Genomic DNA, 26,794 nt, shown 5'->3' on the forward strand with positions numbered 1-26,794 from the left:
GGTAACGCTGGGAAGTACAAGGTACAGGTTTTTCCCATCCATTTTAATCGCATTTCGGTACTGTTTTGTTCGTAAAATATGATTTTTCCTATGGCAGCTACAAGATGTAGTAAGCCAATTTGAACCAAATTTGGACAGGATGTATAAAACCAACTTAAATGCATATTCTGTGAGTTTGGTTGAGATATCTCAAAAAACAAAAATTGTCCATACTAAAGGTGAATTTGACCCCGATTAGCCCTATGACTATAGCTGTCATAGTGCATATAGTGCACCGATTTGAACCAAATTTGGTCATATATATCAGGAAGGAGCCCCCTGTTGGATAAAGCTGTGTTTATTGGACTTTTTGGCAAATATTCGTATTGTGTAGTATTAAAAAAAACCTGTACCTTATGAGAAATTCCTTATGGGAAATTTAATAAATTTTGTTCTTTTGTTGTTCTAGGATGTTGACCTATATCAAGTTAATTTTTAAATTTGGCCCGCCCACGTCCGCCCACGAAAATGATAAAAAAATGTATTAACAAGAGAAATTTGAAGCTGCGAGTCGTGAAAATTTGTGCTGAAAATTTCATCGAGATTGGGTAATAAACAGAGAACATATTTGGGAAGGATATTTGTTGTTTTCCACATCACCTAGAGCTCAGAGACTATTAAAGCTAGAGCTACCAAATTTGGTGACAGTACTGCTATGCAGTGCAGCCAGAATCTCTAAAGCAAAAATTGCTAGATTTGAAAAAAAAGTTGCTAAAATTGCTAAAAATTATGTAAAAAATTCCAAAAGAATTGCTAAATCACTAAAATTTTAGTTTACAAAAAATTTGTATTTTATTAAGAAAAAACACAAACTAACAATACTTAGAATTAAAATGAACATGATTTCTTATCACAAAAATTAAATTAATAAGAAACATGATTTCTTAGAGTTTCAAATAAATGATTTCTTGTCATAATATTTAAGAGGAAATACTTATTGCATTATCTAACTCGTCAGCTTCACTTGTGTCCGAGTACTTTTCATTTCCTGAAATTTGAATCATGTACTCATAGGGGAGATCATAATTTTGGCAACATTTGCAATGTCTGTTTAGACCATAACCAGTCAGCAAAATTCAAAAGTCAATAAGAGAGTGAGTGAGCGGGCAAGTTCATGAAATCGAGCAACTGAGTTTAATTCAAGCTCCGACATCTTTGTGACCATTATTTATCGTAATATGTGCAATCAATTGAAAAATGTACAAAAATAGGAAAAAATGTTAAAGAAAATTTTAAAATAGCTAGATTTGTAATAAAGTTGCTAAAATTGCTAAAGAAAAATTAAAAGTTGCTAGATTTGTGGCTAATAGCATTTTTAAAAAAAAAGTTACAAATTTTTTTAAAAGTTGCCAGATCTAGCAACTAAATTGCTAAACTGGCAGCACTGCTGCTATGTTGTGTACGCAAATCAAGTTTGCTTCAGAAATTTGCCAAATAAATTATGTTGGGCATGTTATATGAATGTTATGTTGCTGTAATTTTATGTTAATATATATATTTTTTCTGTTAATTCAATTGTTTATTTAGTAATGTTAACGACCGAAGCGATCAGGGGCGGAACCTCCTGTTTATTTTATTAAGTGGCAGCCGTGGCACTAAATTACACGTTTTTATATTATTGAAAAAATTCAAATGGCTTTTACTCGACTGACTCAACAATTGGTCATACACATTATTGAAATTTATTTCTTAGTAGGGCTGAAATCCCAGCGGTGCTGCAATACCGGGCCAACCCTTGACAGAGGTGGAGCAAGCTCCTAGCACTCCGTCTGATACCAAAAATCAGTTTAACATTTGCGGTCCTCCAATGGAGGAACTATCAGATGTTAAGCTGATAAGAACAGATACTACACATTTGATCTTAGCCAAAAGGCCGAGAAGCGATAACCTTAATGGTGTCAATGCCTACAACTCCATTCGTCGACTACTATAACAACTTGGGAATTATAATGAAAACGTAAATTTTGCACAATCATTTTGTAGTGCCTACTTTAAGGTAGTTCCCTAAGGGTTAGTTTTGTCTAGGGTGGCATTTTGATGTGCCTTGACATTGTAATTTCCAAACAGTTTAGAATCAGTGGCATTGTGCACTGTGAGCAAAAAGGGTGAGCTTCTTTGTACATAAAAGTTACTTTTGCGCAGTGCCGAATGCCAATTTTCGTTTTTTTTATGTTGATTTATATTTTTTTATTTAAAATTTTTATATTAAACTGAATTTTATTCGTCACAAAATTGGATATCAGAAATTTTGGGGCTAGAAATTGCCACTAGACTTTTACCTCGTGTATATGTTTTTTTGTGGGATATCAGAAATTTTTGCAATTGCTTTTGCTTTTGACATTGTAACTTTATCATTAATGCAGGATAATAGTAAAATATATAAATTTAGTTGTTGAATCTATTTCATATTTAAATATGATCAGCCGAGCATACTCTACTGTCGGAGACCCCGTACTTACTATGAAAAAAAATTTTTCATACTAAGACTTGGATTTTGCCCGATCGGTCCTATGACAGCTATATGATATAGTGGTCCGATTTGAACCAACTTTGGTCAGGATATATAAAACCAAGCCAAATGCATATTGTATCAGTTTGGTTGCGATATCTCATAAAACCAAAAAGTTTTAAAACGTGATATTCGACCGATAGAAAATGTATATATTCACTTTCCAGGTAATATCTTCTAAGCCCCTCAATTAAAATTTATGTTTCATATACCAAAAATCTCAAAACTTTTCGTACTACAATATACTCAAATAAAATAAAATTAATAAAAATCAGAGCCGTGTTGTCAGAAATCGCCAAAATGTAAGCTAAAAAACTTTATTTCACCTGTTAAATGTTACCTGAGTATTTTAAAAAAAAGGTTAAAGGTACGACTAAAAGCATTCAAACACACCTTTCCAATGATATATAGAACATATCAGTAGCTTCTATTTTTTTTTTTAAAAGCCGCTAGTTTTTCAAACAAACATTTCTAGATATTCGAAATGGAATAAATCCCCATCATTACATCTAAGGCTTTTTAGCGCTTTGATACAAACAGACAAACAAACATTTAATTTTGAGAAGTCCACTAAAAATTTTAAATTTATTTATCTTTTGAACCAGTTATCGAATTTGGGTGATTGAGGTATCAATCAACGCGTATTTTTAATTGGAATTAAAAAAATAGCCAACAACCCCATTAGCTGCAATCATAGAGTATCTCAGAGTAAGGTTCTCTTTTGCTCAAAATCAGCTCTGTTAAGCTGGCATTGCAAATTCGAGTTCATTTTCGACATTCATTTGTGAAGATTCGGGTCGATACGAAGGATCAAAGCTGGCTACGAGCTAACTTGACTGTTGGTTTTCAATATATAGCACGAACTCGGGAATTGTAATTTTTCTGCTGGTGTGTCGGTCAATCATGAACATTTTTAAATTATCCGGAATTTATCCACAGGAGCATGGTATTGTTCTTATGCAACCACATTTAGCAACATAAAGCACGTTTTTCAATGTCATCTCAAATTCAGAAACTGCATTGGATCTAGACATGTTCCTCACCACTCCTTGGTATGCTTTGAGAAATTTATTTAGCTTTACGACAATGCTTTTTTCATTCATTAGCTGAATATTAATTTTTACCCTTTTTCAGTTATTTTAGTTGCTATTAGAACTGATGGCTATCATCAGCTTTGTTTACTGCTAGTTGGTAGCGTTCAGTTTCGTAGATAGCTAATTTCCAAAAACGTATAGCTTTTCAATGGGGATTGGTGCATTTGATTGCTTTACTATCTACGCCACTGTTGTTAATTGACAAAATTTACAGTACATTTTTTATAAGTAAACGAAGTTTGCAAAGTTTCTCCATCTACAACCTCGTAATTACTGTAAAAAATATATACAAAATATTTTAGATTATGGGTGCGTGATTGGCCGTGGCAAATAAATAAACAATCGCGGCTATAGCAGGCGACATGTTGAGTTTGAAAGCTCTAGTTTTTATAGTCACTGAGATATAGTCAAACGGGAATGGATAGCTCGGCTCATTTGTCGAAAAAAAAATTTTATTTTTGGTTTTTCCAAAAAAAAATAATTTTATAAAATTCGTTATAAACCGCTTGAATAGAATCATTGAAAAATATGGTATTTTATTTATATTTTTTTTTTAAATCGCATTTTATTAATATACCTTATACGGAAATCTTTATGCTTGTCAGCGGGATCTAGAAATTCATGTTAGACCCATAGTTTTCTGGTGAAATAATCTTAGAATTCATCATAGTTTCCGATTTTGAGGTACGATTGCTACCGTTTTTCTTACCCATACAAATTGTCCCGCCCTAATATATTGTCTTGATCAGCATCAACGGCCAAGTCGATAAATCCATGTCCTGACGTTCGTCCATCTGTATGAATACCTAGATCTTAGAGACTATAAGAGATAGAGACGCCAAAATTGTATGTGTGTATCTCAATATTGCAAATATTAAATACAACAAATATTATTACTTGACCAAATTTTTGATCGAAAAAAATATATTTTTGCGAATACTTTGGCCAAGTAAACTTCAGTGCATAATGGAGTGCCCCTATTTTGTAACTTAAAATTGTTGTCACAAAGATTATGATTTTTCTGTAAAGATTTGTGGAGACAGTAGTAAGAAGCCGTGGCGCCAATATAAAAATAAATGACTTTTCCTCGACTGACTCAACAATTAGTCATACATATTATTGTCATTTATTTCTTAGTAGGGCTGAAATCCCAGCGGTGCTGCAATACCGGGCCAACCCTTGACAGAGGTGGAGCAAGCTCCTAGCACTCCGTCTGATACCAAAATGGAGGAACTATCAGATGTTAAGCTGATAAGAACATATACTACACATTTGAACTTAGCCAAAAGGCCGAGAAGCGATAACTTTAATGGTGTCAACGCCTACAACTCCATTCGTCGACTACTATAACAACTTGGGATTTATAATGAAAACGTAAATTTTGCACAACCATTTTGTAGTGCCTACTCTAGGGTAGTTCACTTAAGGGTAGCTTCGTTAAGGGTGTCATCTTGATATGACTTGACATCATTGCCAAGAAAAAAAATTATTTGAAAAATATATAGATTTAGTCGAGAAATATAATAAAAAGATATTTGACGCTGGAATAATTACTTAGAAAGTTAAAATATATTAATTAAGTCAAACATTAATTTGCTATATATTGCTAGAGAAACGTAACATCATGTAACGCAACGTGTCGGACTAAGGCTAATTAAAAATAAGTGGGAAAATATTTTTAAATTCAAAATCTTTAAAAATTAACTTACATTATTTAAAATGATATTCAAAAAAGTTGTATGCAAAAAGTCTTTTCCATTTCGGAAAGTTTTTTGTTTTTCAACCCCAACTCAAAACCAACTTTTATTGCTGTAACGCACTATGGTCCGGATGAAGATTTTTTAGGAATTAAGTCATTTTATAAACATGTTCAAAGTACCGATATTTTGATGGCGATGTATTCAAAACACATCAAGCTCAAATGTTGCATAACTAAAATTTTAACATTTCTCAACACTGTTCAGCAATCAGCTGTTGAACAGAGTTGATTTGAACAAAGAGCACATGAAACGGATATTCTCATATTTAAGGTTAATTTGAATTGTCTTACAACACGTATATAAATGCTATATTAACAAAATTTATCATGGATTATATTCATTGTGGTTTGTATTTTGTGTTTATATATCTGTTTTGCTTAAAATCAAAATGCTATATGTTGCCATCTGTAATTTAAAAACTTGCCTCGAAAAAAAATTTTTCAATAAAATTTTTTTTTTAATAAGATATAACTAATTTTGTCAGCACTTGTCAGCAATGTGACTATATGCATTTTGAATATTGATCAATTCTAAAATTGTACTGTTAAGCTTAAGTTGCGCATTTTTGCGCATTTTTCACAATTTCACTTTATTTCAGCTAACCTCACGTTATAAAATGCGTATTCGTTTAAAGTGTGGCGACAACACATGAGACAAAATGACCAAAATTATGATTTTTTGGCTTATTTTTTTGTGCGCATTGGCGAATATTACAAAAGCTTGTGTTTACATATTGAATAAATGTTAAATCTACAATCAACAAAAAAAAATTTCTAGTTTCATACAAAAAGTTAGTTCACGACCGATTTTAATAATTTGAACTATATGACATTATAAATGATAGTATTCCGATCTTGATATATGTTAGCTCGAATGTGAGGAGCATATTATCACTTATATACGATCAGTTTGGTCAGATATTTTGAAAAAAATAGCGTTTTTAGAAAAAAAATTACTTTTCGACTGATAATTCCTATTATTTCTATATGATATAGTTGTCCGATTTGGATGAAATTTTTCCAACACGTTACGGGAATAGTAACACGCCTAACCTGTAAGTTTGGTCCTGATAGCTTGAAAAACAAAAAATTTAAATATCGCAGAATCGAAAATAAAGGCGGGACCACGCCCACTTTTCTAGGCCATTTGCGTATTTATATCATAGGCTCAACGCAAAAGACTAGACCAAAAAAACTTTATTCGTTCTCGAGTTATTAATTTATTCCTAAAAAATCTTCATCCGGACCATAGTGTAACGTAACGTCACCGCATATTTTTGTCCTATATCCAGCAATACAATGTTTCTAGAATATAATCATGACATTTGTGTGTTCATTTGAGTATTAACAGGGCTAAAATGGACTATCAATAACTTTTTTCGATTTAACATAGCACATAGGAACATGTATTTTTCCTAAATATTTAGATAGAAAATTTAAATGCTTTTTTGAGCGGTCAATCAAGCAATATTCAGCAGATTTAAGTTAAAATGGACAAGTGCAAACACTTTCCCCAATGAGCGAAAATTTTGAAACATTTTTTAAATTCTTTGACATCAAATTACAAATAAAATGAAAATCGCTAACAGGATATTTTTAACTTATCCTGTAATATCAGCGTCAGCAGAACGTTCTTTAAGTAAACTTTAAGTTGTAAATAAACCACTTAAGGTCTTCAATGAGAGAGAAGAGACTTACACACAAGCGATTTTTCACTTAATATTTTTGATAAAAAACCGTCGGTGTTTTGAGAACAACTTGGATATTTCTAATGCGTCAGTTTTCACCGATGGAAATATTATAGAGCACATCCTATTTTTTTATCGGAGTCGGTCAAAAGACTACTATGTTAAAGCATTTTTGTTTGCAACTGTTGAGGTTGTGACCAAATTCTGTGAGAACAAAAACCGCTGGGATTTTTGTTTGACAAAAATAGATGTGGGTTAAATAATTAAAAAGTTCTCGTATGTAAGCATCTTTGACAATCTCAGTTTGTTGTCGATCGAGAATACCATTACAGAATCTTTAAATATGGAGAAAATTTTTCTTCCTTAAAATATAGAAAAGTACGAGTTTTGAATTTAATTTTATATATATTAAGTTCTATACGTTGTTGTTTTAGTTTAAGTTTTTGTTACCTTACAGAAATTTTTTGTTATTATTTTTGTAACTTGTTATTAATTTTAAATTGTTGACACTCCTATTAGAGCCCGGCACAAGCTCACACTAATTCGAGTTAACAGTCAGAAATTACACTGTACACACATTCAAAACGACTCATTTTTTGTTTTCAAATAAATACTTCAACTCCTTATGAGTTATTGAATCATCAGATTCATTGACTCGAAGCTAAGCTGCCGTGTGGCTCAACTCATTTTGTATGATGTGCTTTCACACTGTTACGAAAATCATTATGATTTTAAGACAGTCTCTCTAGTGTTTGCTCTCACACTCGTTGTTATGATCTTGCTGAGTTATTTCAGTGTTGAATGTGCGAATCACACATTTTCAGAAATAAATAACTAGTGCAAGGTGAATTTCTAATAAGGTGACGTCCTCCGATTTGGTAAGAGGCCAAACAGTATTAGGTTCTTTCGGGAAGCGCTACGACGTTTGCAAGCATACTATCAAAAGGATGACCCCCAAAAGAGAGCAGCCGTGGTAAAGACGGCTTCACTGTTGCCAATTTCCCTTTTTTCTGGTTTTACAAGTTTTTTAAAGCAAGGAATATCACTAAAATCATAAATTTTTCTCTGAGCAAAGAATTTGACAGTGTTGAAACTGCTGATAGTGTTCACAGTGCTTACAGTAGAGAGTTTGTCAATATCACCTGTTGCTTGTATTTGAAAGCTGTAATGAGAGAGACTGTGATTTTTTATTCAATCAAGCAAATCATTTTTTGTGAACCGGACTCACACTAGCTTTAGATTATGACTCGACTGGATCATAGACTCATGCTCATGAATGAGTTTTAAGACAAAGTCATTGTACAGACAGTGTGAGGATTGATAGTGTTATGAGTATCACATGATTTGTTTGGGAAATATGGGATAATTTTTAGTTTAGTGTGCACTCATGCAGGGCTCTAACTCTATTGCCATTTTAATCATGTTTTGTTTATTTGTTAAAAAAATATTGTGATAATATCAAATGTGTGGGGGGGGTGCACCGCCAAAATCTTTGTCCCGGGAAAAACTTTTCCTCGCAACGACGCTGCCTATATCTTTTAATCAAAAAGGCCGATTGTTTTCCAATTTTTTATTAAATATAAATTTTTTTAAATTTTTATTTTTTTCATGTTTTTTTTGTCAGATTTTGCCGTACGAATGTAACGCAACGGGGCTGTGGAAATGCCTATATCCAAATTTGTTGAAAACGCTCCTTGATGTGATGAATATTAATTAGTCGCTTTTATAAACTTGATTTCCTTTGACGCAAAATGTGCACAGTATTACATTAATGACATTAAGTTAATCTACTTCAAGTCAGAATAATTGTCAAAAAAACCTTATCAATAACCTCTAAGATGTGAATGTGTGTAATATCTGCCATGAATTTATTATAATTTCAATTTTAATTTATAGAAAGTTTAATTAAGAACAAATTTAGATGCTATTAGAGGAAATACGTGAATCGATGAATTTTTAACTAGTAGCTGAGCAAATATAAGGCTGCACATTTAAGTTACGCAATGTCAAGTGGAAAATTAATTGAAAATCCAATTTTCGAGGCTTAAATATCAATAAAATCTAACATAAATATTTAATGAGCCATTCACCGAGCGAGAATTTGTAGAGAATTAGCTGGGAATTTGCAACGAAGTCGTAAAACTGAAGCAGATGGAATAAAAAATCGATTCGAAAGTGTAAAATAACATTTATTCAAGCAATTGTTCTCTTATAGCAAAGAATGATAAAAATAATTATGAATAGCCCTAAAAGTACGTGACCATAAAAATCACTCAAGTTGCCAAAAAAAAAAAAAAAAATGGGACAAAATAATGATGGAAAGATTGTATAATTAACCTCTCCTGCGATTCGTGTGGAATTCTAAATGGTTTAAGACTAATGTAAAGCTAAAAACAGTGTGTCTATATATAGACAATGGAATTAATTAGTATTAGGCACTTCGAGTACTCAAAAAATGCCAAGTTGTTGTTGTTGTGGATATGCGCTCCAGTCGCCGATAAAAGATGAAACCGCAAAGGAAACCGGCCAAAATGCCACCCAGATGGGCGTCAAGACTAATGCGGGGATTGCGGTTGTGATTGATGCAAAAATGATAAACTGTGAATGCGACATCACTGACTAGCAATATCAAAATCACAGCAATGCGTACAAAGCGATGCGACAATTGTGAGAAGTTCTAAAATAATAAAAAAGAAAATACAAAATGAAAACAAATAGGAACATGTTATATTGCGGTTGCATTCGATTTGGACACAGTTGACTGACCAAAACCAGGTGCGGCACATGACTGCACAGCATCGCATAGACGCCCGCGGAGGCACCCAACAACAACAGCTCCGGCTGCAACCAGGCATTGGCCAATGCCCCACAAATGCCGCCCGCAATATAAACCAGGCCCACACGACAATGACCCTGCTCCAGTTCCAGCCAGATCCCAATAAAGCACTGACAAACACAAAAAATAAAAAATAAATAAACAGAAATAAACAAATAAGAAGATATAAGACAATTACTCAGAGTGGTGTGTGGTTGATAGAGCAACTCACCTGAAGACACATATTAATACTCAAATGCCAAACGTCCGCATGAAGCAGCATGTAGGTAAAGTAGCGCCAATATTCGTGGCATGATTCCGGCCTATAGATGAGACGCCGTTGCATGCACTCATTGGAAATCAGATGCAGCGATATCTGTGAATGAAGAAGAAAAAACATTGACCTTAAAGTCACAATCAGCCATTACACTGAGAAACAAAGTTGCGGGCAAGCTTAGTTAATATTACTGAGATTGACTCTACACTCATACCTAAAATAATATATGTATAATACATTTTTAATTCAATCAGATTTATTGTCTGTTTTAACATAAGAGCCCTGATAGTTCTAGCTCTAAGGCTAAATATTTATATGGACAACTATTTGAGATATAATCCTGCCTGACCTGAATCAGATTTCTTCAGTACTTGCAGATTGTCCAATTACTTGGGATCAAGTTATTTGCTTCAACTCGTATTTAATTAATACGCAGATTCAGATTTAGTGAACATTTTTAATTAATTCGATTTAATATACCATTTTTCGGATATAGAGATCATCATGTCCAAAAACAACAAATGTTGTTATGAATGGGGATAATCTTTAATCTATCATTTTTCTACAAAGTAGTTTGAATAAATCCAGCATTTAATCGTGATTCATATTTACAGAGAACTTTACTTCGAATACTTTAGGCTTGAGTATCATCTTTAATCTATCTTTATATGGAACACTGAGTTAAAGAGTTACTTATATACAACAATTTGAATCACATTCATTGAAAATTGTACCCATTTCCACTGTACACAGTTTACTTATTTCGTTACTCATCATTTTAATTGATATTGCATTTTTGCTCAAATAGTTCAGACTCAATATCGTCTTTTATCTTTCCATTCAACTTATTCATATTTATTCACGTCATTCATTTTAAAATTCTAATATCTAAAATTATCTTACTAAGCATCACTAAATTAAACTCAACGCCTTGTTGCACAGTGTCATCGATCAAAAAATGAGAGAATTATTGGATGCCAAGCAATCTGTCACTTTCGCTCAGCGGCCAAGTGTGAGATACCAAAGTGTGAGTGCCAAGAGCTGCCACACAAATATTGATGCTTTGTCAGCGGCAACATCTTGAGTCTTGAGGCAGCAACACCAAAACGGTGGCAGCATGCATCACACCAAATAAGACAAATGCCAGTTGCAACATTTTAAGTTGTCTACTGACTAAAATGGCAATAAACTCAAGACACGTCGCTAGTGATTGTGATTTGGATTTGGATTGAGATTCGAGTTCGAGATTGTGCAATATGGAATGAATAGCATTTTGTGGGCTGGGTTTAATTATCACCAATAACAACATCTCTAACAATTAACAACGATCTCAACATGATTGTGCGTAGATAGCAAACATTTCAAATATTAAGACGTGACACAAAATGGGTCGAATTATGCAACGGGGATGCAATAACCACAGGTACAGACACTTGTGAGACTTCCCAGGTGAATGAGTAGGTGGCTGTGGCAAAAACGTATCCACAATTCCACATATCCAAAGCACTTGCTACAAGACTAAATCCAACACTTTCAATGAACTGGAACACACTCACAATAAATTTCTGGAACTGTATGAAGGCATAGATGCAAAGATGCATTAAGAGAAGTACAATAAATGCATTAACAAATCGCAGGTTAGTTGTGTTACCAACTTTTGTACATTTGTTATCATTATTATTTATTTTTAATAAGCAGTATTTAACATTAAGCTTAATAAACAAAAAAAAAAAAACAAATAAGCGTATAGTAATTCTTTCAAATGATTTATTAATTTTATTTCCTCAGTAAATTCAACTTTTCTTCATTAATTTGTCCTTATCGAAAAGCAATTTAAATAATAAAGTTTTTAAAAAGATGATTGCTTATCAAAAACAAGCAAAGTGAGTATCCACATATGACAAATGCCATTTACTTAATGGCTGTATAATTGCTGTATGTGCAACATTCCAGATTAATTATAAATACTCGCACCTATAAAAAATTTTCTATACTTTTAGTCAGCAGTACTTAAGAAATGATATAAAATGAGTCTTTGTTTCACTCACAAATATGCTGATTACAAGTCCAGCGAACTCATAAGTCTCATAAAATAAGTCATTCAGGTTCAAATAAATACATGCAACAGCTGATAAGCCTTCAAAACATGCTTCAGAAAAAGAATTTAATTCGTATGTAAAGCAAATGTATGAAATAATTTACGTTTCCAAAAAAACAATCTTTCGCAGCTAAAAAATAACTAAAAAACAAATAAACATGCGCGTGAAACTCAAACAAAAGTAAAAGTAATTATTGACCGCAAGTGGCGATAGCAAGATGTGTGTGATTTGAAAATTAAATTTGGATAATAGAAAGAGAGAGATACATAAAACATTTGGCACGCCGCGTCCGACTGCCTTTGACTGGCAGCTGAACAGGGAAGTGTGAAATGTGGAGCAATTGCATCATAAATGGGGCATTACCTGCATAAAGCACATCAATAAAATGAACCAGGGCACACGCCATTGACGACGTCGATCCATCGAATGTGTCGCCGTCAAATCATCAATGAATATTTTCTGCAAAGGCGCAACGCGAGGATATATTGGCAGCAGCAACTTGGCATCCTTTGTGTTCTTGTTGCTGTCAATGTGAGACAGCGACATTTTCGCACACACACTTATCACACTGTCACACTTTTAATTCGAAACAACAGAAATACTTAAGCAAAATATTCAACTGAAAACAACGAAGAACGAACGCTACGTCCGCTGCGTTTAGCGTTTAACCCACGACTACACTACACTACACCCAACCCAAAACAGCGCCCACCTATCAAACAACAGTGCTTTGTTGTTATTTTTATTTTTATTGCTGTTGCTGTTCTTGTTCGTTATGTTTAATTCGAACACGCATCGAATCGGATCCATCGATCGTTTGATCTTTCATTTTTGCACTTGAGCGTAGGAATAAAAACTGCAGCAAACTTTTGTGCGTCAGCTCAAAAATTAATTTTTTAGTTGGATTGTGTCTTTGCTAGATGAATGAACTCTGCTATCTTTAACGCTTTTACAGTCGTCGTTGTACAAACAAAAAACCTCTTTACGAGGTAAAAGTCTAGAAAGTCTTTATATGCCAAAAATATCGAACAAAATTTAAAATCGTGGATATCATACATTTTTGAAGCCGTTCGGTGCGTCGAAATTTCATGCATTAAATTTTCAACTGATTGTTCTTGATGCGATAATCCGGGATAACAGAAAAAAAATATAATATAAATATAACGTTAATTAGCTCAAAAACCTTATTATCTTAAAAACTGTGGGTGTGGTGGTTTTTCCCGAATTGCGGGGCGGAGGGGAGCGTGGCTTAAATTTGAAACAAACTTGATCTGCGTGGGGTCTGTAGAAATCTGTGTGTCAAATTTGGTTGCTCTAGTTCTTAAAGTCTCTGAGATGCAACTTTTTATTAATAATTCACCAAACAAAAATCATCGAATACCGATATACCCTACAAGTCAAAATGATTGGTTCAAAGCTTGTCTGCCAATGGAAAAACAACAATAAAGGAAGCTACCTGCATTCTTGAATGTTGCAGGAGAAAATTTAAAAGAATGCGAAAGCAACAATATTCCGTGGTTATTATACAGCTCTTTGATAACATTAATCAATAAAGCTTTGAAATGTTTTTAAATAAAAAACATAAAAAATAAGTAAATATTATCTAAAAAAAAATTTTTGCATACATTGTCAAACTATATTTTGTAGCTCCAGCAATAAAAATAAAAGCCAGTCGAGGAGACAAGAATCCTGGCATTATTATGTTGCAATATTGCAAATGCAATAAGCAAAATATAAGCAGTGAACTGTCAAAGATACAAAAGTTAATATTTTATATTGAAAAGAGGATTCCATATTATAGACCTGCTCTTGTTATAACTAAATGAATTTGCTGACAAGGACGTAAGCAGGGTTGTGCGGAGGGATTCAAATTAGAGAATTATTTAAAAAAAAACGTCTGAGCTCTTTAACACATTTTCTATGTTTTATATAATTAATATGTATTTATTAAATGTATTATACGCAGTTTTTAACAGTTAAAAAAAATTAATTTATTTCAATAAATTTTAAATTTAATAAAATCTTTCCACATGATTTTTTAATTTAGTTAAATAATTTTTGGCTTTAAGGACTTGATTGCAGACATTTTATTGTGTTGGCAGCACATTAGGAGCTGCATCATCGAAGCGAATCACATCCTTGGCATTTGACATTTTGCTAAAATCAACAAATTGCCAACGAGTTGTTGCATTTCTAAACTTGCAACAACATCGACCTAAACATAAGCTAAAATGTTTTTACGAAAAAGTTATCGGCATTGTCATTGTGTGGTGAAAAGCTTTTTTCAACTCTCTCACTGACTTTTTCTCTCTCATTTTATTTTTCTCTTTGGGGCATAACACGTGGCTGGGCTGGGATTGTGGAGTGGAGGCGCCTGTCAGCACCGTGTGGCGTCGCTTATGAATGGCTTTCAATGAAATATTTATGTAAGAATCCATTAAAACCGCTAGAGAGACCAAAAAAAACGGCACGAATAATTATCTTGGGTCAGTCACAGAGTTGAGAGTTGAACTCAGAAAGAAAAAGATAATGATAAGGCAAACCACAAATACATAACAGCAGACCAGACTCGAGTTTCACCTTGACACGCACTGAGTCATTAAGAGGCACCCATCTTAAATCTACGTGCCACAACAGTTGCCCGAAGAAGCCTTGTATAGTTTCCTAAGTTGATAAGGCCAAAAATCAGTCAGTTAGACAATTCTTATATCGACTAACGCGCCAGTATATACTGCGTCTCTTATTTCGAGTTACCCTTTCGTCCGTAGAGTCACTAACTTTTTAGGGACGTCTTGACTTGAGGTGCAGCTTAAAACGATTCGGCAGCTTTGCTCAGCTACAATGCTGGTATGAAAGCTTCTATTTGTTTACGAATATAATGATTGGAAGATGCAAAACTTACGTAAATATTTAAAAAATCTAAGAAACAGACATTTTGCGTTCCAGAAGATTTTAGTAGCTTTAAAGCAACTAAAAAAGCTTTGTTACTGATTATTATGCGAAAAGTGGAAATACCCCAAACTACAATAATGTATACATGTGTAAATGTTTCGATGAACACTTTGGTAAACTTTTATTTTTACAGTTATTTGTTTAAAAATGAAAATTGTTAAAGAAGCAAACTATTATGGGAAAAAGGTATAAATGTTAAAAAAATAATTTTTTGATAGTCATTTTTTAAATATTTTATCGCAGAAAATCCATAAGATAAAAAATTATACATGCCAAGTATAGGAAAATATCATTGATTTCAGTGAACATAAAGTAGTAGATAATTGGCGAATACATCGAAAGTTAAAGACTGTAATTCCCAACATGTTTATGTGCAAATTGTTCGCTCAACTGTAAAAATGGAATATACTTATACCATTATAACAATTTATAGCCTTGAGCCGAATCAACATGATTTTTTGGTAAAAACCAACATGCTCTCTAATTGTCGGTAAAAAACTGTTCACAGTTTTGCCCAAAAATTCAGCTAGTGAAGGACTTGTAATTTTAGGCTGAGCAAAGAAACATTTAGGAAAATCTTTGCTCAAAATCTTGAGCACACAAACTCATTACGCGACTGAGGGGCATACTGAGGGAAAAGTGGGCGGGGCTGCCAGTTGATTGAGTGACTGACTGACTGAGGAGCTGTCACTTGGGAGGTTAGTAGTAGAAATTGGGAAGGAGAGGAGGCTTATGGGCGTGGCAGTGCGTAGCGGCCTATTGCGGTTTCAGTTTATGACCGCAATTTTATTGATACCGCCAGTGGGAGTAAATAAAGTGGCAAAACTGCTTCTACCCCCCTCGCGATACCCCCTTTCTTACATTCCCCGATGCGACTATAAAGCGCAGCGTCTAGTTTCGGGTTTCGGTTATTTGGAATTCTGGGAAAATTGGGGAAAAGCCAGGGCGTGTTTATTACCGGATATCTGCAATGCAATAACAATAACTACAAGCCTACTAAACTAATGCGCTTGTAAAATTACAATAAGAGGAGAGAGAAGGATCTCTAGGGAGTGTATAAAGCTATGAAGCGAGGGGGCTTTCAAAATTTAAAAGCAGCAAATGATTCAGCCGCTTAGACTCTACGTCGAGATAAATCTATTTTACAGTTTACGCATGGCAAATCGAGGCGACTTGCCTAGTTAAATATATAAGCTGGTAGTACCCAAGTGTCATTACAGTTAGTTATGTGTATAAGTGTGTGTGCCTCTGTGTGTGTGTGTGTGTGTGTGTATGTGTAAATGCGTGCTGTCCTTAGGCGTGCAGAGACATAAGCTTCAAAGTTGCTTGTTTACTCGGCTCAGGCACAACATGTGTATGTGAGTGTATGCGAGTGAAAGTTTATATATTATACATTTTTGTACATGTATGTTTGTGTGTCTTTTTGTGTGTTTGCCTCAGTTGCAAACTCAATTATTAACTATGCGAAGCAAATGGTAACACCTTCAACTTTCCCATCGTGTTCGAATCATAAGTAACTCCTTCTCACTCTCACTCATTCTCTCTATCCACTTCTGCCTCTCTCTCTCTCTCTTTTACTTATTTCTCTTTCTATACAAGACACACTCTTTAGAGGCTTAGAATATCCGTCAACTCGAGGGAAATTTGCATTTTATCATCCATGTGTCGGTCTTAATGCTGCAAGGGGCTTTGCTTTTAATTGGTTTTCTCAGCACTCGATGCTTGTGTTGTACTTGTTGTAAATATTTATGTTCTTGTTGCTGTAGAGTAGGTTGTAGTTGTTAATTTGACTGAAAGCCGACAAAGATGCCAGCAATGTGGCACTAACTTATAATTGTTTAATTAGCAAGTAAAATACGGTGAAAATATGTGGAAATTATTAGATAGAGCTCTGCGAATAACTTAGCGTTGTCTCGGTAAATTGCTTAAAGTGCCTCGTAATAGTTTATAAAACAATACACTTAATCCTGTAGTGATAAATCTATAAGGTGAAAAACAAATATATGAGTTGAGCAGGCATTAAAGCGATAAATTATTGACTATAAAATAAAATGAATATGAAGCCTTAAGGGTATCACAAATGGATTAAGGAATATTAGTTCTATATTTAACTAAGGGCTACTCCTCTACAAATGTGCTTCATAATATTTTTTTTGTCCCATAAAAAAGATTAATATAACAATTTAGTCGTAAAGTTATACATAAATGTCTTTTGATCAGAATGATACACGTATAATAGTTTTCGTTTTCCTTACATTAAATTTGGTATCAATTTAATTGGGGATACCTATATTACAATTAAAGACTCTTTTAGGGACTGTTTGTTATGCCTAACATTGTCCAACTTCTATTTATTTCAATACCAATGCTCCTAATATAAAGATATATTAATCTAATAAAAAAGATATTAATACATATTAAATATAATTCCCATTACGTTTTCTTCAGAAATTTCGCTCTGTGTACATGTACTCGTTCACATTTAATAAACTAAAAGCATTGAGAGCCCCACACTAAACTGTTTTAGGGGGTCGCACCACTCCAAAGATATTTATCTTAAGCATATGCGCATTATTTACACAATGAAACCATTTTTTTTAAGCCCACAAAGCGTTCAAATATTGGGTGAATATTTAACCCTTTAGTCGTGTCAGTTTAGTGAAAGGTTCGAACCGCATTGCGACAGTTATTAAACGGAAAACAGTTTGAATAAATCCAGTTGAAATGATACAAATTATGAATTGGCTTTCAATGGTAAGGCATTTTATTTTTGCCTGAATTAATTTCAATCTCTAATTTGCATATCTTTCGAATTACCCTACTATGTAGGCCATTGGGCTTATACCCTTGAATCGCCAGCAATTGCGTTCTAACTATCTGGTGGACTATATAATGATGTATCTAGTGCCGTGCCTGTATTTAATGGCATATTTCGGAATCAATTTGTGGCAAAGTTTTGGACTCTCATTCTTGGATGCATGCAACAGCGTCTGTCGCCTGAGTAACAATCTCTTTATGCATTTGGGCGCTTTCCTATATGTAACCATATTTGTTTTGAGTTTATATCGCCGCAAGCAGTTCTTTGTGGATTTTGAAACGCATATTGCCGAGATCGATGTCGTCATACAGAAATGTCGTCGCGTTGCCGAATTAGACAAGAATCGTGATAAGGCCGTCAAACATAGCGTTGCCTACCATTTCACTTGGCTCTTTGTTTTTAGCGTATTCATCTTTGCCTTGTATTACGATTCCACCGAATTGTATGCGTAAGTATGATATAAATAAAATATACTTAATCTGCCTTTACATCACAAGAGTACTGTCACCAAATTTAGGTATATCTTAGGTATAAGTATAAGTATTTAAAAAAAAGATTAATTCAATATGATCACAAAGATATGCAGTTTTTACACAAGTCTAGCCACAAGTAATAAAAAAGTTTAGGGTTTTCACTTGACAGTGGCCTTTCAGTTCTGACCAGGGTTTTGTATTTTACTTTTATAATTTTTTGGGGTGTGTTTGAGCTTCATGGTAGTCTAGATGCTAGAGTTGAAAATCGATGTGCAAAAGTTGCAGGCTAAAATCTGGAAACTCTACCAAATTTTTATTTATTTTCTACACCATACGCCCATTACTTGTGATTTATATATTTTTGAAATATGTAAATAACGTTAAGTTTTTGTTATTCCGACTTCCAAAATAGTTTGTGGATTGCATTGTTAAATTTTCCTACAATCACTTGTCACTAAACAAATGTTGTCAAAACTTTCACACTAAAAAAAGATAAATATACTAAATTTCGATTTTCTTTTTATCGTCTTTTTTATTATCTTTACATGGGCATCAGGGCTGCCATATCATCCTTTTTCAGGACAGATTTGTCCCTTTTTTAAATTAATTTGCCAGAACTTTTCTGAAACATCCTTCCCGGAAATCTGTCATTTTTTCATTTCTGTTATACTTTTTAAAAATTCACTTCAAATATTTATTTATTATTTCAATACATATAAAAGTTCTTTTAAGAAATTACTTGCATTAAATACTTTGAAAACATAAAATCGCCATAACTGTCGTTTAACTTGTCCGATATACTTTATAGGGTCGCAGATTCTTCCTTCTCCCTGTTGCATACATTCCAACGAACACAATACACCCTTTTACTTATTTTTTAAGTAAGTGAGTGGCATCCATGTGAAAAGTTTCCATAAATTTCGGGCACAAATGGGGCTGGCTGCGATATTAACGATTGCAGTAACGCCTACTGAAAATCACCGTTTTTTTTATCAACTTGTAAGGGGACTAAAAGTTTTTTAATGAATTTAAAAACACTTAAATAACATATATTTTTTAATTTTGGGTGCTTACTCCTTGTTTTTCTTTTAAGACCCCATACTAAAAAAAAAGTACAGGGGTCTGTTTTAAGGAATATGTGCGTAACAGGCAGAAGGAGGCGTGGCAGTAAAGTATATATATTCTTGATCAGCATCAATAGCCGAGTCGATATAGGAATGTCTGTCTGTCCGTCTGTCTGTCATTCTGTATGAACCCCTAGATCTCAGAGACTATAAAAGCTAGAGACACAAAACTTGGTATGTAGGTTCCTCTATATTGCAAGCAGATTCTAAGAACAATTTAAAAGCTAGTGACACCAAACTTGGTATGTAGGTTCTTCTATATTGCAGGCAGATCAAGCTTGTTTCTTTTTTCGATCGAACCACTATATCATATAGCACCCATAGGAACAATCGATTCAATCAATTCGTCAGTCTTAGCTTTTTCCATAGTAAGTACGGGGTCTCCGACAGTCGAGAATGCTCGACTCCATCCATCTAGTTTATCATAATTTATCTATAAGACTCTTTTCAAATTTTAATATTTTTAACGGTCATAAATTGACAACATCGCGGCAACACAAAAATTAAAGTAGACATTATTCATGTGTACATAAAATAATGACAAAGTTGGTTTTTTTAAGATTCATCCTGTTTTTCCTTCTCTTTTTCAAACTTTTGTCCTATTTTCGATATTGGTCTATCCTGTTTTCTTATCGACTTATGGCAGCACTGATGGGCATATGTGCCTGACTTTTCGTAGTCAAGGGTCTGGGTCTAGAGAAATTGTGAAGTCTGGCACATGTGCCCACTACTGCTGCAACTGGCAAATGAAAACCCCAATTATCTAATATACCATAATATTAAGGGAATAGCATTCCCGCAAAGTTTCAAGATTTAGCAATGGTACAATTGCTTAATCTAACAATGATTGCATGACTACCAACAAATTCTACGAGTATTTATTCAATTATGGTGTTCACTTCACAGTAGCAGCATGGCAGCAGTGAATGCATTACACTCGACAGTTATATGCTCGCTACCCACATCTTCGCGGCTGTTAGATTAAATGACCATTAATTAAATAAATAAATACTTAAAAAACTTCAATTTGTACAGAGGCAAAATTTAATTGACACTTTTAACTTTAAAAATGTTAAAGTAAAAGAAAATTTAACATACTAACCATCAAACATACATTAATATATGCAAATTTAACATTTATAGATTAACATAATTTAATGAACGATTGAATTATTAAGGGGGCATGGCAAAATTCTTAGGCAAGCTTGTGCAACATAGCAGTATTTTTTGAATCACATTTAATAATTATTTGTGATCAAAAAAAATTAAGAATAATAATTATAATTGATTTTTATTTTATTAATCTTTCATAAGAGCCTTTGGTTTTTTTTTTTGAATGAAAGTACTTTAAGACTTTGAAGACTTTTATTTTGATAAATAAAATAAAAGTTTTTAAAGACTTTTACGATTTGAAAACTTTTGAATAAAAGGCTTTGTCGATATCTTTGCTCATACTCAAGATAAAACTTTCAAAATTACAACACCAGTAAAACCTACGACATTCTATGAACCTTTATCCTCTACTAACCAACTACGCTCTTTTTCGCACAGCGGGATCAATTCACAATTTTTTTTTTTGCAATAATCATATCTCTTAATCCAATTAAGAAGTTTAAATTTAAAATAGTGGAAAATTGGCGGTAGAAGGCGGGAGCTAGTTATCTTCCATCAATCTAGTGAATTTGTCAACGTAAGTTCAAATACTATTATTATTTTTTGGACTCAAAAAATATTTTTCTGTTTTTCCAACTACTTCAGTACTTTTTTTTACAATGTAATGGGGGAAAATTTTTCCATAGATGGTGTAAATAAAAGAGAACCAAGTGTGTAATTTTGAAATTTTTATCTTGATTATAAGCGGAGATATTCACAAAGACTTTAATTCAAAAGTTATCATACGACAAAAGTCTTTAAAGACTTTTATTTTATTCCCCAAAAATAAAAGTCTTTTGAGACTTTTAATATTTTAAAATCAGAAATTAAAGTCTTTACAGACTTTTATTTTATTTATTAAAAAAGATTTGAAAGACTTATAAAAGACAAATAAAATAAAAATCAAAAATAATGATTAATTTTAATTTTTATTTTTTTTAAATAAAAATAACTATTAAAAGGGACTTTTTTGGATATTCCTCATAACCGATATGGTCCCTGATATTAAATATATCAAATATATCGATATTTTAAATCAATAAATTAAATTTCATTTTGATATTTTTTCAAATAAAAAATATTATCAATACGATATTTAAAAAATATACGACAACACTAGTGCAAACCCTAATGAAAAGAGTTGTCGGTCTTCAATTTTTGCTCTACACTGCCACTTTTAAAATCGTTAAGAGCAAATTCAATCCTTTCAATGTATTTTTAAATGGCCCGGCGACTATCGTTGCCAGGCTCAAAACTAAAAATTCAATTTAGACTCATTAGAGTGCTCCTCTCCACGGAAATCTTTAGTAAAAGGCGAAAGATTTATTCGACGAATGAAGAGAAGCCAGAGTGAAAATACAAAGTAATCCACATGAAGATTACTTAAAGGCAGACTTTAACTGTTTGGGAATTATAGGGCCAGACCCATTATTATGGCACCCTAAAGTAGGCCAACCTTTGGTAAACTACCCTTAAGTAGGCACTGCAAACATTCATGTGCTCAATTTTCAAGCATGTTTTCCCTGCAATTCCCAAGTAGTTATAGTAGTCGACGGGTAGAGTGATAGGCATTTTCACCTGTTAAGTTATCGCTTCTCGGCCTTTTGGCTAAGATCAAATGTGTAGTATCTGTTCTTATCAGCTTAACATCTGATAGTTCCTCCATTGGAGGACCGCAAATGTTAAACTGATTTTTGGTATCAGACAGAGTGCTAGGAGCTTGCTCCACATCTGTCAAGGGTTGGCCCGGTATTGCAGCACCGCCGGGATTTCAGCCCAACTAAGAAATAAATAACATATAAGACATATGGCCATTTGATTAATCAGTAAAGTAAAGGGCATTTTGAAAAACTCAATCTCGATGTTCCAGAAGTCTTTAGAGATTTTAAAGTTAAATGTTGTTGAAAACAACGGTTCGAAATGTTGAGTCTCTTTTCAGGAACACCGAGATTTGTTAAGCACCTGAATATGACGTTTTAGCGCTATGATATTTCATCCCGATTCTTTATATTCAAAAATATATTTTTTGGGCAGTGCTGAATGCCAAACACTTTTTTCATTATTCGCGTACTCAATTTGGATATCAGATAAAAGGGTTGTCAAATACTTTTAAAATATCGTATTGATAATATATTTTGTTTTCAAAAAATATCAATATGATTTTTAATATATCGCTTTAAAATATCGATATATTTGATATAATTGATCTTTTTTCTCACATAATGTGATTCTCTGCCCCACAATAAGATACAATTTATAGATATATACATAACAATATTATCTATTAGTTCGATTTTGTTGTGTAATAAGATACTATACTTTTCATGACGTCGATATTAATATGTAATAAGATACTATGTTAAACAAACATAATATATTTCATGAATTATATATTAATATGTGATATCACTAAGCTAATTTAATTATATATATTTAAAATTAACGAACTTTAAATTCCAATATTTGGATTTAACAGACTTTAAAAATACGCGCTGCGTTATGTTGAAATCTGTAATTCGGCTACGTGAGTCACAAATGACAAATTTTATAGCGGACGCTATCCGCTCTGAAGGCACTGAGCTACCAGGGCTGGTGAGATATCTTACGGCTATTTTATAAAGTCCCGACATGGACGCCTTATGCGAATTCCAGAATTTCAAGGGATTACTTTCCCACTTTTTAGTTTATTGAATTTAGATTTAACTAAATTTTGATTCATTTTGCTCGACTTTATAACTTTTCGCTTGATACACAGATTACAAAATGACCAACGCACAAATATTATAAAATATCCCAAAAAAATATCGCATATTCGATATTTGTGCAAAAAAAATATTAATATATAAATATATCAGTTTTTGTAAAAAAAATCGGTATATTGATATTTTGATATATTACTTTGAACCCTATCAGAAAAGTTCAAAGATAGTTTTGTTGCTCTCAAGCATTTAACTTGACCATGATAAAGTCAAGCTATAAATCATAGCAAATCACAGCAAGTGAAGGCATTTTTCCTGCTCTCTCTCTATCTCAATCTGTTTCGGTTTTTTTCAGAACCTTTGCTGAGTATGCGATAATACCGTTCATGGTATCAAGTTTTCCATATCTGGCTGGAAGCATCATTCAAGGGGAATTCATCTATCATGTGTCTGTCATTTCGAATCGCTTTGAGCAAATTAACACGCTGTTCGAGAAAATTAACCAGGAGGCACGTCGTCGTCATGCCCCGCTCACAGTATTCGACATTGAGAGCGAGGGAAAGAAGCAGGAGAGGAAGACGGGGGCAACTGTAGCAATTGCAACCAAATCAGCATTTGGCATAGAACAAAAACTGGCAGATGAAATGAAACGTCAGAAGCCGCAACAGTCGGAGCATGAGGATGACGATGAAATGAATACCAGTGATGAGGAGGACGATGATATTTTTGATTACAACGATGACAATACGAACGAGAATACTGAGTAAGCACTCAACTTTTGGTTACGTATCCTCTTTTTATATACTCGTTTGGAAATATATATCTTTTCAGGAGCACCTCGGAGGCCAATTTGCCGGATCTGTTTAAACTGCACGACAAAATTCTATCGTTGAGTGTGCTTACCAATGGAGAATTTGGACCACAGTGTGTCCCATATATGGCTGCCTGTTTTGTGGTCAGCATTTTTGGCATATTCCTCGAGACGAAGGTCAATTTCATCGTCAGTGGCAAAAGTGCAGTGTTGGATTACATGACCTATTTGTATGTCATTTGGAGCTTTACCACAATGGTTGTGGCCTACATTGTGTTGCGTCTCTGTTGCAATGCCAACAATCATTCCAAGCAATCGGCAATGATAGTGCATGAGATCATGCAAAAGAAACCAGCTTTTATGCTCAGCAATGATCTCTTCTACAACAAAATGAAGTCCTTCACCTTGCAGTTCCTTCACTGGGAGGGATACTTTCAGTTCAACGGCATCGGACTCTTTGCCCTCGACTACACATTCATATTCTCGGTAAATTTTTGCAATTATCTTTAGATTTATTTCAAAGTTTTTCTCTCCATAGACTGTCAGCGCAGCCACATCCTATTTGATCGTCCTGCTGCAGTTTGACATGACGTCCATATTGCGCAGCGAGGGTCTTATGACATAAACTCACTTCAAATTGAATTATTTAACACGTTTGCTCGATTTCTCTTCGTTTTTTTATTATCACAGCCTTAACTTTTTGCAGTGATTTTTAAAAGCACTAAAAATTTGCAAAATTTGAATAAGCAACTACTTAAAATACATTCAACTTTCATAAGAACTATTCATTTACAATCTTAATTTTGCTAAGCAACCGGTCTATTCAACATAGAACTTTACTAAACTAACCTATCTTTTCGTTTCCTAGCCCTATCCTATGTTAACCCAACTTTTGCAATAATGTCCACTCTATGCTATTTTAAAATAATCTATCCTATCTTCACTTAGTCCCAAACCAAAACCTAACTTTAGCCTGCATAAAAGCAAGCCCATTACTTCAAATCTCAGCTATCCACTCAATTTAATCGACACCTGACTAAACTTAACAGAGATATTTCGGGGTAGTAAGTGTATTATGAGATCTGAATGCTGACGATGTCCCGTTAATCGCATCATCGACCGTTGTTCAACACTTCAGGGGTTTTAGATGGTTGGGCGACAGCTGCGGGAAGGGAGTCCCGAATAGAGGGAAGGAGGATACCTAACGCAATTTTATCAAATGTCAATTGATAAATACGATTTACCAGACTGGCAGCTGAGAGGATATGCCGTAACTACAATTTGTGGCTGTCAAACGGAAGCGGAAAAAAAGAAAGAACTCGGCGCAATTTCCGCTTTCAATCACGTTTAGCACTACGGAAATTTGTGCAAAATTTACTTCATACCCATGCCCAGTATATAATATGAATCTATAAGTACATTCAGGTGGGGGCACACTGTTTCAATATTGCATTTTGGTAGCTCACTCAATTTACATGGCAGCAATGGAAAACGGAAGAGTGATGAAGAATTGAAAGACGTCAATTAATTTTTCATTATAATGAAAGCGTGTCAAATATAATCGATTTTCATTTTCACTGTACAAAGGATTGTGTGTGGATTATTTTTCGATAGACCGGGAGACAAAATGAAGTAAATATTTTAGTCCGGCAAATGAACGGATACTTTGACCAACAAAGTTACCATGTATCGACTCCACCTACTCCGATCCCACTCCTCTGGACTCCGCTCGTTGGCCATAAATCAATATGACGCGACGCCCAGGTCGTTTGCACATATGTCACATGCCAGGAAGGGCGCTTTATAGAGTCTGTAGCTTACTGATGAAGGGAGGCAAAGTAAAAGGAAAGGTGAAGAATAGAGGGAGATGGAGATGTTGTCACATTGTTGCCACACTTCCGACCAAAGGGCCAACGGGAGCTGGAGTAGAGCAACAGGCCACACATTACCTACAAATTAAGGCAACTGTTTTTCGCTTCCTTTTCAGCTTTCGGCTCGCATCCTGAATTTCCTTTGGATAAACTAAATAAGCAGCAATGTTGGCAACAGCGGCAACGTGACCAGCGACCAAGCAAAATGTCAGAGCACTATTAAGAGTTCATTTCAAATTGTAGCAAATTGTATTAACTACCAAACAGGCGTAGACAAACAGGCAGCACTCAAAAGGGAGGAGCAATGGGAAAAGGCAGAATAAGTAGGAGAGGAAGGGGTCTATGTTCGGTGTTGAGGACAAATGCCAACAGGTTGTTCTTTAAGTAATTGCGGCTAAAATGCAATTGCCAATCCAGCGAATATATATGTACTTATACAAGCTGACCTTTAATACCTCGTGAGTATCTGTTTGAGTCTGAATGTTGGTATATGTATGAGTGTTGGCATGAATTCCTCACACTCCTATGGTTTGCATAGCAACAGACAGCTCATTCTGTTTATTTAAGTGACATTGAATCCGAACATAATATTGTATACACAATTAAATTTAAAA

General features: G+C 33.9%; 2 protein-coding genes, 3 non-coding genes and 1 pseudogene across 5 annotated transcripts; 2 read left to right on the top strand and 4 right to left on the bottom strand.

The window, feature by feature from the left end:
* Nucleotides 1-1,727: 1,727 nt before the first annotated feature.
* Nucleotides 1,728-1,924, bottom strand: LOC117782427. Its single transcript, XR_004617260.1, has one exon. It is a non-coding gene; the product is annotated as a U2 spliceosomal RNA (small nuclear RNA).
* A 2,850-nt stretch (nt 1,925-4,774) lies between these two features.
* LOC117782429 lies at nt 4,775-4,944 on the bottom strand (annotated as a pseudogene).
* Nucleotides 4,945-9,257: 4,313 nt separating this feature from the next.
* LOC117781128 (protein rhomboid) lies at nt 9,258-12,940 on the bottom strand. The gene is made up of 4 exons (XM_034617858.1): nt 12,644-12,940; nt 10,137-10,280; nt 9,856-10,035; nt 9,258-9,766 (listed from the first exon to the last, which is right to left on the bottom strand). Exons 1-4 carry the CDS (start codon nt 12,824-12,826, stop codon nt 9,521-9,523), a joined length of 753 nt encoding a protein of 250 aa, XP_034473749.1. The 5' UTR covers nt 12,827-12,940; the 3' UTR covers nt 9,258-9,520.
* Nucleotides 12,941-17,956: 5,016 nt separating this feature from the next.
* Nucleotides 17,957-24,934, top strand: LOC117780982 (gustatory and pheromone receptor 33a). Its single transcript, XM_034617686.1, has 5 exons — nt 17,957-17,986; nt 18,062-18,498; nt 23,854-24,261; nt 24,330-24,795; nt 24,848-24,934. Exons 1-5 carry the CDS (start codon nt 17,957-17,959, stop codon nt 24,932-24,934), a joined length of 1,428 nt encoding a protein of 475 aa, XP_034473577.1.
* LOC117782441 lies at nt 22,035-22,153 on the bottom strand. The gene has a single exon (XR_004617267.1). It is a non-coding gene; the product is annotated as a U5 spliceosomal RNA (small nuclear RNA).
* LOC117782426 lies at nt 22,388-22,584 on the top strand. The gene has a single exon (XR_004617259.1). It is a non-coding gene; the product is annotated as a U2 spliceosomal RNA (small nuclear RNA).
* Nucleotides 24,935-26,794: the final 1,860 nt, after the last annotated feature.

The sequence above is a fragment of the Drosophila innubila genome (genome assembly GCF_004354385.1).
Source record: "Drosophila innubila isolate TH190305 chromosome 2L unlocalized genomic scaffold, UK_Dinn_1.0 4_B_2L, whole genome shotgun sequence".
In the NCBI taxonomy this organism is placed as follows: Eukaryota; Metazoa; Arthropoda; class Insecta; order Diptera; family Drosophilidae; genus Drosophila; species Drosophila innubila.

Coding starts and splice junctions, on each gene's coding strand:
- LOC117781128 (XM_034617858.1), bottom strand. CDS start 12,826: ATGTCGCTGTCTCACATTGACAGCAACAAGAACACAAAGGATGCCAAG. Junction 10,036..10,136: donor GTATTAATATGTGTCTTCAG/GTGAGTTGCTCT, acceptor TGTGTTTGTCAG/TGCTTTATTGGGATCTGGCT. Junction 9,767..9,855: donor ATGTGCCGCACCTGGTTTTG/GTCAGTCAACTG, acceptor TTATTATTTTAG/AACTTCTCACAATTGTCGCA.
- LOC117780982 (XM_034617686.1), top strand. CDS start 17,957: ATGATACAAATTATGAATTGGCTTTCAATG. Junction 18,499..23,853: donor GATTCCACCGAATTGTATGC/GTAAGTATGATA, acceptor GGTTTTTTTCAG/AACCTTTGCTGAGTATGCGA. Junction 24,262..24,329: donor AATACGAACGAGAATACTGA/GTAAGCACTCAA, acceptor ATATCTTTTCAG/GAGCACCTCGGAGGCCAATT.